The sequence below is a fragment of the Opisthocomus hoazin genome, chromosome 4 (genome assembly GCF_030867145.1).
Source record: "Opisthocomus hoazin isolate bOpiHoa1 chromosome 4, bOpiHoa1.hap1, whole genome shotgun sequence".
Lineage (NCBI taxonomy): Eukaryota > Metazoa > Chordata > Aves > Opisthocomiformes > Opisthocomidae > Opisthocomus > Opisthocomus hoazin.
In genome coordinates this window covers 27,231,047-27,245,894 of record NC_134417.1, presented here as the reverse complement: position 1 = coordinate 27,245,894, position 14,848 = coordinate 27,231,047, and the positions used below count along the sequence as shown (strand labels likewise).

The following is a 14,848-nucleotide window of genomic DNA, read 5'->3' as shown; positions in this document are numbered from 1 at the left end:
AGGAGGCTTTTAAGAAGGAATCTAACTTGGCTTTTTAATAGTATTCATCCTTGTGCAAGGTTTCCAGAGCCGCTGTAACTATGAAATAATGTTCCGTAGCCATGGTGCGATTGATTACTCTTCCTGAGGGCAGAGCTGAAAGAAGGAAAAGAAAAATTTATTGATACCACAGAAAGTGGAGAAGAGCTCAACAGGTCACCATGTGAGTGCTCCCGTCCCCTGGGAGATATTGCCAGCGTTGCTGCACTTCCCTTCCAGCCGTTAACACCCCCTTATGAGAGGAATTAATGTATCAGCTGTCCTGGGCATCCTTACGTAGCCAGGATCAAGCAAAGGGATTAGGCACAAACTCCGTTCAAATATACGAAGGCCAAGACTTTGTGATTTTGTTCCCTATGCTGGGTTTACACTTAGTCAACAGAGTTTTATATGGAGTCCTATTTTGATTAAATCATGAGTGAGGAGAGAGCAATGCCATGATTTACAAGATTGGGAAGAGAAACAATTAGATATTATGTCCATAGGGTATAAGAAGGAAGGAAGGGCTTTACATGAAGAAAATGAAAAAATTACTAATTCATCTATTAAGTGAAGAAAGTGTGCTGTGAAGGAGGAGGCAAATACATCCTCTGGGAATTTTAAACAGTAACGAGTATAACTCAGAGAAGATGCAGCAAGGAGTTTACCTTTGGCAGAACAGTAAACTCGCTGCTTTGATAAATCTTTTTCCCTCTGCCTCATTAGGTGTTCAGTGAAGGGAACAAAGGAAGAACCTACAACCCATCATTGGGTTTTGGCTTCCAAAACCCAAGTCAGCCCCGGGCAGGTGTTGGGGCTGTGCTGCTGCTGGGTCAGCAGGCAGGAGCAGGGTAAGGGACTAAATAACCACTCACTTTGTTGGCTCACACCATGTGCACAGGGTGCAAAAAGCAGAAAGCAATCTGGAAACTATCAGAAGTGCTGGAGAAATCGTGTTGCAATTTTTTTTTTTTTTTCCCCCACTCTGTGGGACAGCGTTATAGGAAAGCTGAATTCAAATGATCCCAGACTTGTACCCCTAGCTCCGCCTTGAGCTCCCATGGAAAACCTCAGAAGTCAATCTGAAAGCAGTCCACATCAGCACGGAGATTTCAGAGCATTTGGACAAGAAGTCCCTTAGCCAGAAGGCACTTCTCAGTGCTACCATTGTAGGTAATGCTCCACTGCTCTATATGTGGGGACATCGTAGACATGCATTACACATGAAGGATGGAAAAGGCTGATGGTACAACATTAAAAAAGCAATCACAGAATCACAGAATGGTCGGGGTTGGCAGGGCCCTCTGTGGGTCACCCAGCCCAACCCCCTGCCGAAGCAGGGTCACCCAGAGCAGGCTGCACAGCACCGCGTCCAGGCGGGTCTTGAATATCTCCAGAGAAGGAGACTCCACAACCTCCCTGGGCAGCCTGTGCCAGGGCTCCGTCACCCTCAGAGGGAAGAAGTTCTTCCTCGTGTTCAGCTGGAACTTCCTCTGCTTCAGTTTGTGCCCATTGCCCCTTGTCCTGTCGCTGGGCACCACTGAAAATGGTATGCAGGATTTCTAAACACACCAAACTAAGCAAGTAAGAAGCCACAAAAGACTTGTCAATCAAATCACACAGTAAGGAGAACCTAAGGGGACCTTTGGAAAATTAGACTGTATTCTGTAAAGATATTAGCTGGTAAAGTGGTTGTGGAAAGAATTCCCTGAGTGTTGGCCTGTGCTGGAGAACAGTGGAAAGCAATGGGGTCCAGCTTGTTTGACAATAACCTATGTTGTAGCAAATGAGCTCTACAAACATAACTTTGAATATGAATAAACCAAGAAAATGCATATTGAGCGAAGTATCTCCTAAGTATCTAGAATAATGGAAACAGGAGCAACAAACTGTGGCAGTTCATTGCCTAATGACTACTGTTCCCATCCATGCTCCATTTATCAGCTAGATCTTCAGAAACCTTGCCACAGCACCAGCACATGCTTGCTTGTGCTGAACAGCCATGATGCTTAACGCTCATCCCATAGGCACCATAATTACTGGTAACCTCTTTTCAGCTTGAAACATTTCAGTGATGCTTGCCCTTTGCTTCCTACTGTTGGCCTCATTTTCTGCGCAGTGTGACACTTTCTTTCCTTGAGCAGTCCGCGGGTTTTGGTTGACACTGTGTTTGGCTTGTTTGGAAAGATGAATGCATGGCCAGAGCCTGCACACTCTTAGCCTGTGCTCACCAGGAGCAACGTTTGTAGCAGAGGGACTCTGGTCACTCTGCAGTGAGGGTGAGCCGTGGAAGGGAAATACATGCACCATTTGATGGAAGAGCAATGGAAGAGTCTGAAATTGTTTGCTATTAGATAGCGGTTGATTACCACATTATGTTTTAACTAATCAAGATCAGAGCCCTGATGCACAAGTAAAAAATAAGAGCTGTTCCCTTCCTTGGAGATGTTGTGACCTAAATGGACAAGATGGACACAAGAAAGGAGGTGGAAAGACGTAAGGTGCCATTGGAAGTCAGTGACAGGCTAGGATGAAGGACCCGCCTGAATGTGCACGCTGTGTCTCCCTGCAGTAACTAACCCGTTTCAGCGAGACTAATTCAGGTTTCGTTTCTAAATCTGAATATGAAACTTTTCAAAGTAGGTTTAGGTAACTCTATTGATGGCACAATATTGTTAAGTGATCTGGCAAATCATTCTGACAGCTGTGGATCACAGAGCCCCTGTAGACATGTTAATCTTGTGCAGTTAACGTACTTTTCTTGAACGTTCATAGCTGAAGTGTTCAAGGTCCCTGCTGGGTTGCCAGAGCAAATAAAACAGGACCTTCCCCCTCCCGCCTCTAATATCCAAAAGCCACTGTCATCCAATGTGTCTTTTTGTTCTGAGACATGAACCAGTGGTCACCATCTGACATTTCATTACCGACTTTGCCAGATGCTCAGCGTATTCGAGGAGTAGCATTAGCTTTTATGTTCCAGCCCCCAAAATGGCATGCGGAAAGCTCTACGCATCCCTGAAATGCTCTACAATCCCTGAAATTAGTACAGATGGTCTCATATCTGCCCAAGCTGGGGCTTCTTGTGCCTCTGGTGTACCCCCACACCAGGCACACGGATCCCACCAGAGGTGCTGCTTTGGGGACAACCCCCCTGTTGCGTACTGAGAGGGGACAGGAGCTTTAGGGTGTTGCTGGTGCAATCCAGCGTGTTTCCCATGGGAGCAATGCCTCCGTGCCGGCATGAACGAGTGCCCAGAATAGTAGCAAGTAAAAGCTTTCACCGCACAGGATCCTGATCTTTCTGTCCTCTTTAGACTCATTGTATCCTGCTAAGAGGTTTAATTAACACACTGCTTGACAGGCCGAAACATGGATTCTGCATCGTTTAATACAGAGGCGGTGGTCTTCCCTGGCAAAACTGGGCACAACACAAATGAAAATGAAGAAAATGAAAAAAATATAAAATGAATAAAACCCAAGATACTTCACAGACACAAGAAGAGTCAGGGGAAGATTTCTTTGTTAAGTGGGAAAATAAGTATTAAAAATACGGATAACAACAGGCCTGGGTGCAAGCAGCTCAGAACAGTATTGGCGTGGACGGTGTGCAGTGTCCAAAAGCAGCTGGGATGTTTGAAAGGCAGCTGAGGCTGCTGCTTCTGTGCTGGAACACGAATGGCACGTGGATCAGAGCTGGTGCTAAAGGTGGTTTAGCGCTCCGTGTGCTGTCCCCAGACCAGCACGACAGACTGGGAGAGGTGAGCAGCAGCAGAGAGAGCTTCATTAGATTCTATCCACCTCTGAAGACCACAGGACTGGAAAATGGCAGGAGGTGAGAATGTTAAAGCCCATAAATTGGCTTCCTAATAGGTGACAGAAAGAGGCATCAGGTGGCTTTGATCAGAGGATGGATCCTGCATGGCTTCTGGTCTTCATGGCAGCAGGCACTGCAGTGTTTCTGGCTTCAGACTGCCTTGCCCCAGCTGCGCCATCCCTTCAGAGGCTGTGCTGGGAAAGTAACGGTCAGTTTTGCTCTTGCCTGCGTCAGTGCTACAGAGAACTCATATGTTTGCCTTTAAGTTCAGCAGCTCTGGAGCAGTAAGATGGGCTAAGGCATTCGCTGGCAAGAGAGGCTGTGAAAGCTCCAGTGATCTTTATCGATATTTCAAAATCAAAGTTTCTCTGGTCACTGTGGTGTTTCTGAGTCAGGAGGATCTCAAACTGGCACCGTGGTGTTTCATCAGGTGACTTGCCAGTAAGGAGAGGAAGAAATGCACATACGTGGAAGCTTTCCTGCGTAATAGAAAACCACCATTCAACAAAATTTCGGTTAAAATTTAGAAGAATGTCAATGAAACAGAGAAGTACCCTGAGATGACAAATTTGAATAACTGTTATACTCACTATTAATTAAAAAATGGAAAAAAAACCCCTGTTTTACTGCTATTTTTGGGCCACAGTTCTACTGAAATCCGAGCTTTCTCCTCCCATCTCCATCTCTCTGACCTCTCGGGAAGCATGGTTGTATATTCATTCAGCAGCCAGTGACAGACCTCTTAGGCAGAGGTACTCAAACAATAGCACACATGGCCAAAAAGGTTTTTGAAAATTAATTTTTAATATGTGGGCTCTGCCCTGATTTCTCTTGCTAATCTAAACCCATGGATATAAATAGCTCCACTGACCTGAATGAGTATTTTTGGGTATAGCAACAAAAAACAATCATTGCCTGCTACTGGAGGTAAATATTTATCTAGGTATGACTGGATGTCTGCAGATCTCTTTGCTTACAATTTGCACTAGTAACTGTTTTCTGAAACAGATTTATTCAAAAGAAATATAGGGAGTGGTGCATTTAGATTGTTTTAGATTTCTGCTCCTCTGCGTCTGAACCTGCCTGGGATCGCTGGCTGCCATCGTCTCCGCAGCTGGTCAAATGAGACGAGGCATTTTTATGCAAGTCCAAATAAGGACCAAAGTCTATGGCAACCTCTGGGTCCCCCCATTAAAAAAAGCCCCTGAAAACTGCTGAAGGCAGCTGGTTGGGGTTGCTAAATCAGCACACTGGACGTACACACACAGAGCCTGTCCTTGGGCTGTGTGGAGCCACACACAGCTGATCTGCAGTGGAAAAATGTAGAGGGACCCAGAATCTTCTCACTCCAAGTAAATACTAACAGCAAAGTCAAGCAGACTTGTGTAACGCGTGCACTGCACTAGGAGCCAGCTCAGTGCAGCGTAAGACACTGCTTTTACCCAGGCTTCTCACTGGTGGGAGTCTATAGACCTGAGCCCCTTGGTGTCTCTTGTCCCACAAGGTTAGAGGGTCTCCTAGCAGTAACTGAGTCGTTGCAATAGCCCGGTTTCCTCAAAGTACAGATCTACAGGCTGAAAAATAATTCACACATAAACAGAACATACACGTTAAAGACTAGAAGAAGACAGTTTAGTTCGTTCTTAACACCAGTCTTGCACTTCAGGCTTTCATTGCTTTTCCTTCCTTAGGTATCTACATGTGTATGTAGCTCCCCAGCTGAAGTTAATGACTGTATTCGACTGAAGTAGGAAAACAAAAACTGCAGTAAATTCTACAATGTGTTTACTTTACAACAAGGTTTATAGAGGCATTGTAATTCATCGTGTATTCCAACAGGAGTATGGATCTCTTCCAGTTTAATTTTCCGAAGTTTGAGTTTGCAGCTGGGTCACTGCCGGTGTGATCTGGGAGATGCATCTCCTAAGGCAGTGGGTTGGAAGAGCGGCATCCCGGCTGTCACTGCCACCCATCAGTTACCACGCCGGGGGCTGGGGGCAGAGCATCCGAATCGCTTTCTGTGGGCGCAGCAGCATAGCTAGCTTCATAAATTTTGTTGCAAGGAGCAATAATCAATACTTCATGGTTAATGACGCAAAACTGAAGTTAGTATAGATTTTATGTCTCCTTCTCTTCCCAATTATGCAAACATTGCTTTGCCCCTTCTGTAGTTGCCTTATATTACGGCTTTTATAAAGACTGTCCGGTGATGTTTAATTGAAAGACTGAACAGTCAAAAATGTCACAACCAATTTTGGTTTTTACTTTTTTTATTATTCAGTCTTCACCCTGAGGTTAATAGAATATGATGTCAAACACAAGAAATGATTTATGTAAGTCATGCAGGTTTTGTCACCCAGAGCTATATATAAAGTCAATTGCAAATTGTTTTCACATTCTATATTACCGTGCATAGCTCTGGGATACGCTGAAAAAATGACCAGTGGAATAACATGGGAGAAGAAAAGGTTATCTGCTGAACTGAACTGTGCTTCAAAGAAAACAATTTTGAAAGTTGCTTGTTTTTAGTACGCCAGAAGAGGATGTTCCTCAGAGCAGGCAAAAAGCCACCCAAAAGGCAGGCAATAATGAAAAGAAGTTTCATGACTGGATTATTTCCAATGGCTGCTGAGCAGTAGGCAGTGGCCAGGCCTCCCAAATCACAGGCAGGGCTTCATCAGCTGCGGCGTGTCCACAAAACGGGGCGGCAATTGGAGACCCAGAGGTGCGAAGGCTGGCGCAACATCTAACTTCTTGTCTTGACAAATCTAGTTTATGCATAAAACATATTTTGCAGTAATAGTTCTTCCAAGGCTGGGAGAAAATGAAAGCTGTATTAGGAGTAAATTAGCTACCGACTGTGATCTTGTTTCATGTCGAACAGGGTAGAATCTTGTACAAGATTAAAAAGCGCCACGTAAAATTGCTCGGTTTCACAAAATTGGCTTTATTTGGGAAAGCAGAAGGTAGAGCTGGCTGATCTGTTGTGCTCCTGGACACGGCAACAGTCTTATAGGAAACAAAAATCTGATTCATCCCTAGATCAGATACGATATACAAGACAAAAACATCCTTGTTTTGTCTTTTTAATGTTCTTAGACTTCCTGCAAATCCTGTATCTGTACGCAAGGTAGGTGTGAAGTAATTTACCCTCCTTCTTTACTCTCAGTACCTTTTGCTTTTACATTTGATTCCCAACTTAATGAGCTAAAAGAATTCATGAGTTCATGTCTTTGTGTTTTGCATAGACTTCTCACCTTCCAGCGTTGTTTAATTACCAAAGAGTTGATGTATAAACACAAACCTGAAGGCATATCCCTGCATCTCAGGAAGGTGATGTCCTTTGCATTGTATCGCAGGGATGCGGTCGGGGGGTTCAGTGTTTGCTTGTCAGCCCAGCCTGTACGGAGACTGGGCAAGCGTGCTCTGCACGTGCGTGTCCCAGTGATGCCAGGGCACTCCGTGGGATCGTGCCCTGCGAGGGGACGGAAAGCTCAGGCTGTGAATTGCATCTCCTGGAGCAAGAGCTTCACTGCGACCAGGTTCACCTCCCCCCCTGAACTCCCATCCCTTCTGAGTGATAAAACCCTGACAGCCAGATAAAATTTAGTTTTTGAAGACGTGTGTCTGTGCTGAACATCATGGGTAATTTTTTTTCTGGGACACTAGCGTGGATGCAGAGAACCCCAGCTCTGCATCTGCAGTTAAATTTGTGACATCTCTTCTACTGAAACAGGTTCTGATGCAAATACCGTGGTAGAGGCATCGGGCTGTAAATCTCAGCCAGTGACTCTCTTAATTATGAGACTGAATGCTGTTTGATTGCAGAACAAAGAGAAGTGCCTGATAGTATGAGCTGATGCTCACTTGCCTCTTACCAAGATCATCTCCTCTCAAATCAAAGCAGCTGCACACCTAAGGCATGAAAGAATACTTTCCTCTCTTGCTCTGCCTATATTTTTTGTAAGTCTGATATTGTCTTTCAAACTTGTGCTGGACATATTAATAAACATATTGGTTTCTTTGTGGTTATTTTGGATATCTGAATTTTGGATATCTAAATTTGAAACCCTGTGGCCGTTACCTGAGGGACCTTTGTGCTTCCTGGTTGGTTCATAACATCTCAAGGTTGAGGGGGAATCTCCAGTGTCAACCAAGGGCTTTCCATAAGCACACTGAAATGTTTTTTATCTCCTTGTAGGAAGAGCTCAGAAGGCTCCAGCACACCTTGGAACAGGTCAATGATGGCAAAGGCTTACTTCAAAGGTAAATACGTGATTTCTGCCGCATCTCACATGTGGTAAAGTGAAATGGCTTCTACAAGACAACAAGCTCTTTCTGAGGGACAGTCTCTTTGTTGTAGACTATGTTTTTCACTTGGTAATATACTAAATATCCAAGATTTTACACCTCTCCCATAAACGATTCTTATTTTTAGTTACAGGAGGATAATTTCTGAAAACCACTGCTGATTGAATGATGTAATTAAGTGTCCAGTAAAGTCTCAAAATAATTCCACAGGTTGGGGTCTAATCTTACAAATTCTCATGCAGAGACCTTTCATTCATGTTGCTAGTCCCATCCAAAGCAGCGGTGTCCCGAGATGTTTGATTTTTATCTTCCAGCATTTTAAAATTGCTTTCTCAAAGTGAACAGTTTGCAGCACCAATTCCTCGGTCATCATTTATCACGAAGAATTTTTTCTTCATATTCCTGTATGGCTTTTGCTGATGAAATTCATTTGCTACCGGCATTACCATTGTTACTTTTCATTTTACTCTCCAGCTTTTCAAATGTGGCCTCAGGGATGAAAGCTAATTTAGCAAGAATATCTATTATATTTGCCAGTGTATTTTTTTTTTTTTATTTGCAGCAGCTTCTTTGCTGGGTGTGCCTGTCTCTGGAGCTGTGGCATCTGGAGGGGTTAGTGCAAGGACTCAGGCAGGCTCGGATCTGGAAACTGGATCCAAATTGGTACTTTTTGTCAACAGTCAAATGGGGCTGGAGACAGGGACCCAGATGCCTTCCTCCAAAGACAGTGATACCTTATAACGAGCAGCTCTTGTAGCTTCCTGTCAAAAATTCTGAAATAATTCATAGTGATTGCAAAAACGTCGTGCTGAGATACTTTAAACCCTTTTTTTTTTTTTTCTTTTCCATAGCCATCAGCTTGCCATGGATGAGGAAAATAATATTGAAAAATATCATATCAATTTACAGCCCTTGGAATCAAAAGTGAGAATGTAAGTAACAAAGAATGTCTTTTCTGTGTTTAAATGCAGCTGAGTTTGTCCGATTCCTGAACCACAGCACCCAGACTGTATCAACTGAGGATTTTTGTGTAACTTTAAGTACAAAAAAGCCTCAATTTCACCAGGTAGCTAAGCTCTTCTCTACCTTTACAAAGGTGAACATTCTCTTTGAACTGAGTTTCAAATGTTAAACTTCAGTGTTGCACTAATTTTGTCATTTTCTCTGTAAACTATAGAATATTTGAATCTCTGCTAGATTTTTTATGTATACAGAGAATATCTTGGTGGGGGGAACGTATAGTACAGAGCAAGCAGAAGTCTCTTCAGTGGTGTTTTTCACATCTAACCTGAAGCCTGGCTAAAGCTCCGCTGGCGGCTCAGGGGACTCCCCTGCAAGGAGCAGTCCTGGTGTTCACATGGGGATGGAGATGGAAGTCCAGAGGGGCCAGGGTTCCTGGGCTGAGGGGTGCAGCACAGCTACATGGCTCTAAGAAAGCTGGTTTTTGCTGGAAAGTGCAGCAGTTGCTAGCAGTCAGCCGAGGCACATAGATGACACCTAGCTGCACCACCTAGAAGGAAGAGATAAGCATCACTGTGTCCTGGTAATCAACACCCCAACTTCCCAGGCCCAGCAACAGGACAAGGGGCAATGGGCACAAACTGAAGCAGAGGAAGTTCCAGCTGAACATGAGGAAGAGCTTCTTCCCTCTGAGGGTGACGGAGCCCTGGCCCAGGCTGCCCAGGGAGGCTGTGGAATCTCCTTCTCTGGAGATATTCAAGACTCGCCTGGACGCGGTCCTGTGCAGCCTGCTGTAGGTGACCCTGCATCAGCAGGAGGGTTGGACTAGATGAGCCACAGAGGTCCCTTCCAACCCCCACCATTCTGTGACTCTGTGATTCTGTGATTCCAAACGCAATAATTTTAGCTTTTTGATACATTTCCCATGTGTCGTGTCATCATGGGGTCAGTTATTCTAAAAGTCTCAACCATGCTGTAATACACATGACAATACTGGGGACAGGACTTAGAACTTACCCACATGTCTATCAGAGCAGAGGGCTCCTCTTTGTGCCTCGTCCAGCGTTGTTCCTCCAGCCCTGGCTCAGGCGTTTGCTCCATCCATCTGGCACCAACCCTGCGCTAACATGGTGCCGCTGGCCTTCCCAGCAGACAGCAAAATCTCAACATGGCTCTGCTTGCATCAAAAAACATGGACATCTTTATGTTGAAGCCACCGACGAGTTCACGGCAAAATTCCGCGACATCAGGCACAGCTTTACACAGTCATGTGCGTTGCTGCATCACGTACTGAATTTCACTTTCGGTTGAAAAGCTGCAGCTGACTTGCTATACAGGACTTTGAAATATTAATGCTATATTAAAATATTAAAAAGACATGAAGTTTCAAATTAAAATCCAGCCGGTGTCTTTTATTCATGCAAATATAAGCCAGATGAAAGAATAAATTTTCAGAGCTTTCCAGAAGGGTAGTTATGACTTAACCTCAGTCTATTCTCAAGCTTTAAAACAGGTAAAGATATAAATACTACTTGTCCATATTATGCAGGAAAGCTTGAAACTGAAACAAAGCAAAGTGTAAATGCTTGAAGGGTGAAGATGTGGGGATTTTTAAAGTAAAATGCATTTACTGAAAGCTCTGCCGTTGGCACTCACATTTGGGAGCTTTGGCAGATAATTCTGTCCATTTTAAAGCTGTTGTATGAACACAGCACAGACCTTAACCTACCTGACTGGCTCTGGGGTGCACCTGTCCTGCTGAGGCTGTGAGGAATGCTGGTTTGATTCTCCTCTGGTATTCTAAGAAATAACAAAATACATTTATTTGATTTCCTCAACTTTGAGACGTTCAAAATGCCGCGTGTGTTGGGAGCATTGTTCCCCGACCAGGACAAACCACACACCAAGAGGCACTTCCTGCTGTCTGGAGTTCCCAGTGCTGGAGGCGGTCAGGGGGAAGGTGTAGGTGTCCTGGTGCTGAGCTTCGTCCTCCTCCCACTGAGCCAAGAGGCAAGGCTGGGCGCTCAGCGTCCAAGCCCTTCGGGAGCAGGCGGGGTGCAGGAGTGCCGGCTCCCACCCGCTCCCCGCACAGCCGCCCTTGCAGAGCTCTGCATCGCTGAGAACAGCTTCAACAAAGTTCGGGGAGCTCTGCGTGGTGAGCCACGCTGAAGGTTTTACTGACTTGATATCTCCGTGAATAAACTCAATTGCTTAAAAATCTGGAGAGGAGCTCTTCCTAGCCCCATGCGCTGCAGCAATGGTGCTGAGTCTCAGATCAGAATTTAGCCCCGCTTTCCTGCAGAGCTCACAGATCATCCAGCATGCAAACACCCCCATGCTTTGTGTTAATCCCATTGCTGTGGTAAACACGGTATTAATTCCCAGCATCTCTCACTGGTCTCCCTGGCACCTGGGGAAAGGCACAGGCGGTCCGGCACTGCCACCTGGTGAGACCCGCGCCAGCCTCCAGCTCCCTGGCCACCACAGAAACTGGAATTTCTTTACAGAATTTCACATCAGATGTTGGAAACTTGGTCGAAGTTTAGAGTTTGGAAGCAGAGCTCCTACTGAAATCCCCGTGCCTTGCTTTGGAGGAGGTTTGAAGTCCCCAGCTACCCAAGACAGAGATCTGCTGCTGAACTTCCAACTGTACCTACATTATAATCTGGAAGCTGATACAAATATAAGATTTTGATGGTTTTTCAGTCTTTTAAACAGATAATTGCATTTTTTCTTGGTTTGCAAGTTGTAAGAGAATTGCTTAGTTATGTACAGCCTCAAATTTAAATCACTTTAACTTTAAGGATCTGAAATAAAGAATTGCTGCTACTTGACAGATATCTCAAGTTAGACTAGTAGTGGCTAATAGAAGACCTACAGAGCGTAGTTATTTGTGGTCATTATCCAAATCGGATAACAAAGTGCACAAAGAAAGAGAAAACCACCAAACCTTACCTCTCCACTCAAGAATACATATCTTAAACCCTTTTAAATCCAATGCTCTGCCTTGGTGTTTGCCGCAGTATCCAGCGAGCATGGCGTGAGTATCTGCAGCGCCAGGACCTGCAGCACCACGAGCAGCTGGACAAGCGCAGTCCCTCCCCGCCGTCCCTCTCCTCGGACAAGCTGAGCAGGTCCATCAGCATGAACACCTTTTCCGACAGCAGCACACCGGTGAGTAGAGCGCTGGGCCCCGTTTTCCTGCTTGTTGCTTGTTTGGGGGGTTCCTTTCTAGGACTTTGGATGAATAAATGCTGATTTATGGGCTAAGCATGAAAGAGGGACTTTTTGGGGGAGTAGTAGAGTCTCAAATGAACCTGCAAGCAGATGCGCCTCTTGTAGACACAGCTGAGCATGTGACTGTGCGTGTTAGATGTGTATCTCAGCGATATTGTGTATTGGACACAGCAGTGCTCTTGATGGGAAAGAGGTGTTTCCAAACGGTGTCACCGCCTTCTGCAGAAAGGAGGGATCTTCACATGTGGTTAACGCTTTGTGTTCTCCAAAACACCAAACTGTGGTGCTTTTCCTACAGATAAATGTGTTTCCTAGTTGTTGGGGTTTTTTTGCTAAAAGACACTTGGAGAAGTTGTCCTAGGGATTAAAAATTAAGCTGGATTTTGGAAACAATGTACGTGCCACCTTGCAGACTGGGTGACTGGCAGCGGGAGGCTGTACTTCTCTCTTTAAAGTGACTCAGCTAGAAAGCCAAATATAGAGCCCATATTTTGAAAACATGCGGCTTTGTGGCTGTCTCTGGAGTAGAATCTTTTAGGTCAATAAATCAGCAGGTAGATATAGTGCCTACAAATGTTGCTTTCAGCTTTGTGACTGGATGCAACAGTTTTGAGGAAACTGTAGACTGGAGCGCATGAAATAAATCAGTAGTTTAAAAAAAAAAAAAGCAGGAGATGATAGAAATTGCCACCGTGGGTGTTAAATCAGCTAAATAAAAGCAAGATGTGTCCCACTGTTTGACCGAGGTGTGCAGGACAGGCGTGAACAGGCTGTTTGGATCCTTGCTAGGAGTGTGTATTGGCCAACTGTAGGAAGCTCTGTTGCCAGTCACAGGACACCATTTGGTGGCTTCTGGACAAGAGAAGATTTTTTTTTTTTCCCCCTACAAAAATCTAGACATCAGTGCTAGTGGGGTTCTTAAATTAGATGGAGCCCCTGTGCAAGGAAGAGACATGAGTTAGTTAAACTCTGCCGTCAGCTGCAAAGTTGGAGCGATGCCGCCTAATGTGAAGCACAAGGCAGGTCACAGACCCAACAGAGCTTTTCTGTGCTAAGAACTCTGGTCTTGGACCTAGGGTGACGCTTTGACTCTTTCCTCCACTGGACTGCATTATCCAGGTACAAGCTAAAGCTAGGCGAGCTGTTTCCAGCAGCTATTATTTTGGTGACAGCGTGCAGGTTGCATTAGGTATGACAGCTTTTAATACAATATTGCAGAGTGCACTGTTTTATGTTTCGATGCCTTGTGTTCATAGTTGGAGACCAGGACAATAAACCAGGTTGTGATATTGGGTTATACACTGATGTATCATGTATTAAACGAGTTAGGTTCCTCTAATGAGAAAGATAAATTTGGATATATGTTTTTCATCTGCCGCTGGCGTTGGTGGGAGCCTGGCTGCCGTGCGGGAGGGCTGAGCCAGCAGCTCGGCCACCACAAGATGTCCCTCGTACCCTGCGCCAGGAGGCTCCTGGGTGCTCTCAGAGGATCTCCATCAGTTTGGAAAAAGCATTTTCAATGCTTTCGGGTCGTTTGGGGTAAAATGAGTGCATTTGGGAGTTATATTTTTGTGGCAAAATTAATTTTGGACACTAAAATTGCTACTTTGTATTAATGCAACAGTCATCTTACTTCTGCATCCTACGTGTTTAATGCAAAGGAAGATGGGAATATTTTCTTACTCTTTTCTAGTGTCAAACCTGTCAATAACGTTTGAAAACGCAGGGCAAAGGAATGCCTATCTATTTAGTGTGACCTTGATTATTGCAATACCTGAGGCTGCGAGGGGCCTACACTTTTATGTGCAGGAAGGTCCTCAGTTCTGGGATGGGGCACTGGGACTCCGGGCAAATGCCATTGTACTTTCCAAGGTCCTCACAGTCTACTTAAAACAGACCTACTGATTTAAGATGTTGCTCTGTCCGCATCAGAGTGTGCTGTGGGGCATCAAGAAAGTAGGGAGCACCTTAAGCAGGTGAGGAGAAGCCTTTAGTGTGGAAGATCAGCAGGTTCCCTAGGAGGGAGGTGGTTGAAGGTGTGAGATCTCGTGGGGACATGTTATATGGGAAAGGTCTGAGAACAGCTGCAGCCACAAAGAAAACTGGCAGCAACAGTCTTTGGAGCAGTTTTGTTTCATAATTTCTTCTGATGAAGTAAACCAGTGCTGGCCCTGTGTGGATCATGGTCTCAGCTTCTGCAGCGCACAGTTGGGTGTGTAGGTGTGTGCGCAGAAATGCCACCAGTGTGTGTGACTCTCAGAGCTGGGCTGGGTCATCCTTGTAGTCCCTGGACACAAACTTTATGGATGGACTCAGATCTAATGCGGTAGTATTTCTGCCCGAGACATGTGTGTCTCCCTGATGGCAAATGTCATATAGTTCTGGTTTGGATTGATACTGTCAGGTTTGGGGCAGGGCAGGGATAAAACTAGAACAAAACAGGGACAATTAACCTTGAACTGTTGACGTGTGAATGGGAGTAATTAATTGTCTTGACTAGCTAAAGAC

At 45.0% G+C, this 14,848-nt stretch overlaps 1 protein-coding gene across 1 annotated transcript in view; it reads left to right on the top strand.

The window, feature by feature from the left end:
* SCHIP1 (schwannomin interacting protein 1) overlaps positions 1 to 14,848 on the top strand; it is a 192,738-nt gene that overhangs the window by 44,036 nt on the left and 133,854 nt on the right. Inside the window, exons 2-4 of the mRNA XM_075418394.1 lie at positions 8,034 to 8,098; positions 8,995 to 9,075; positions 12,127 to 12,277. Of these exons, the coding sequence (XP_075274509.1) occupies positions 8,034 to 8,098; positions 8,995 to 9,075; positions 12,127 to 12,277 (297 nt within the window). The remainder of the gene's footprint in view (positions 1 to 8,033; positions 8,099 to 8,994; positions 9,076 to 12,126; positions 12,278 to 14,848) is intronic.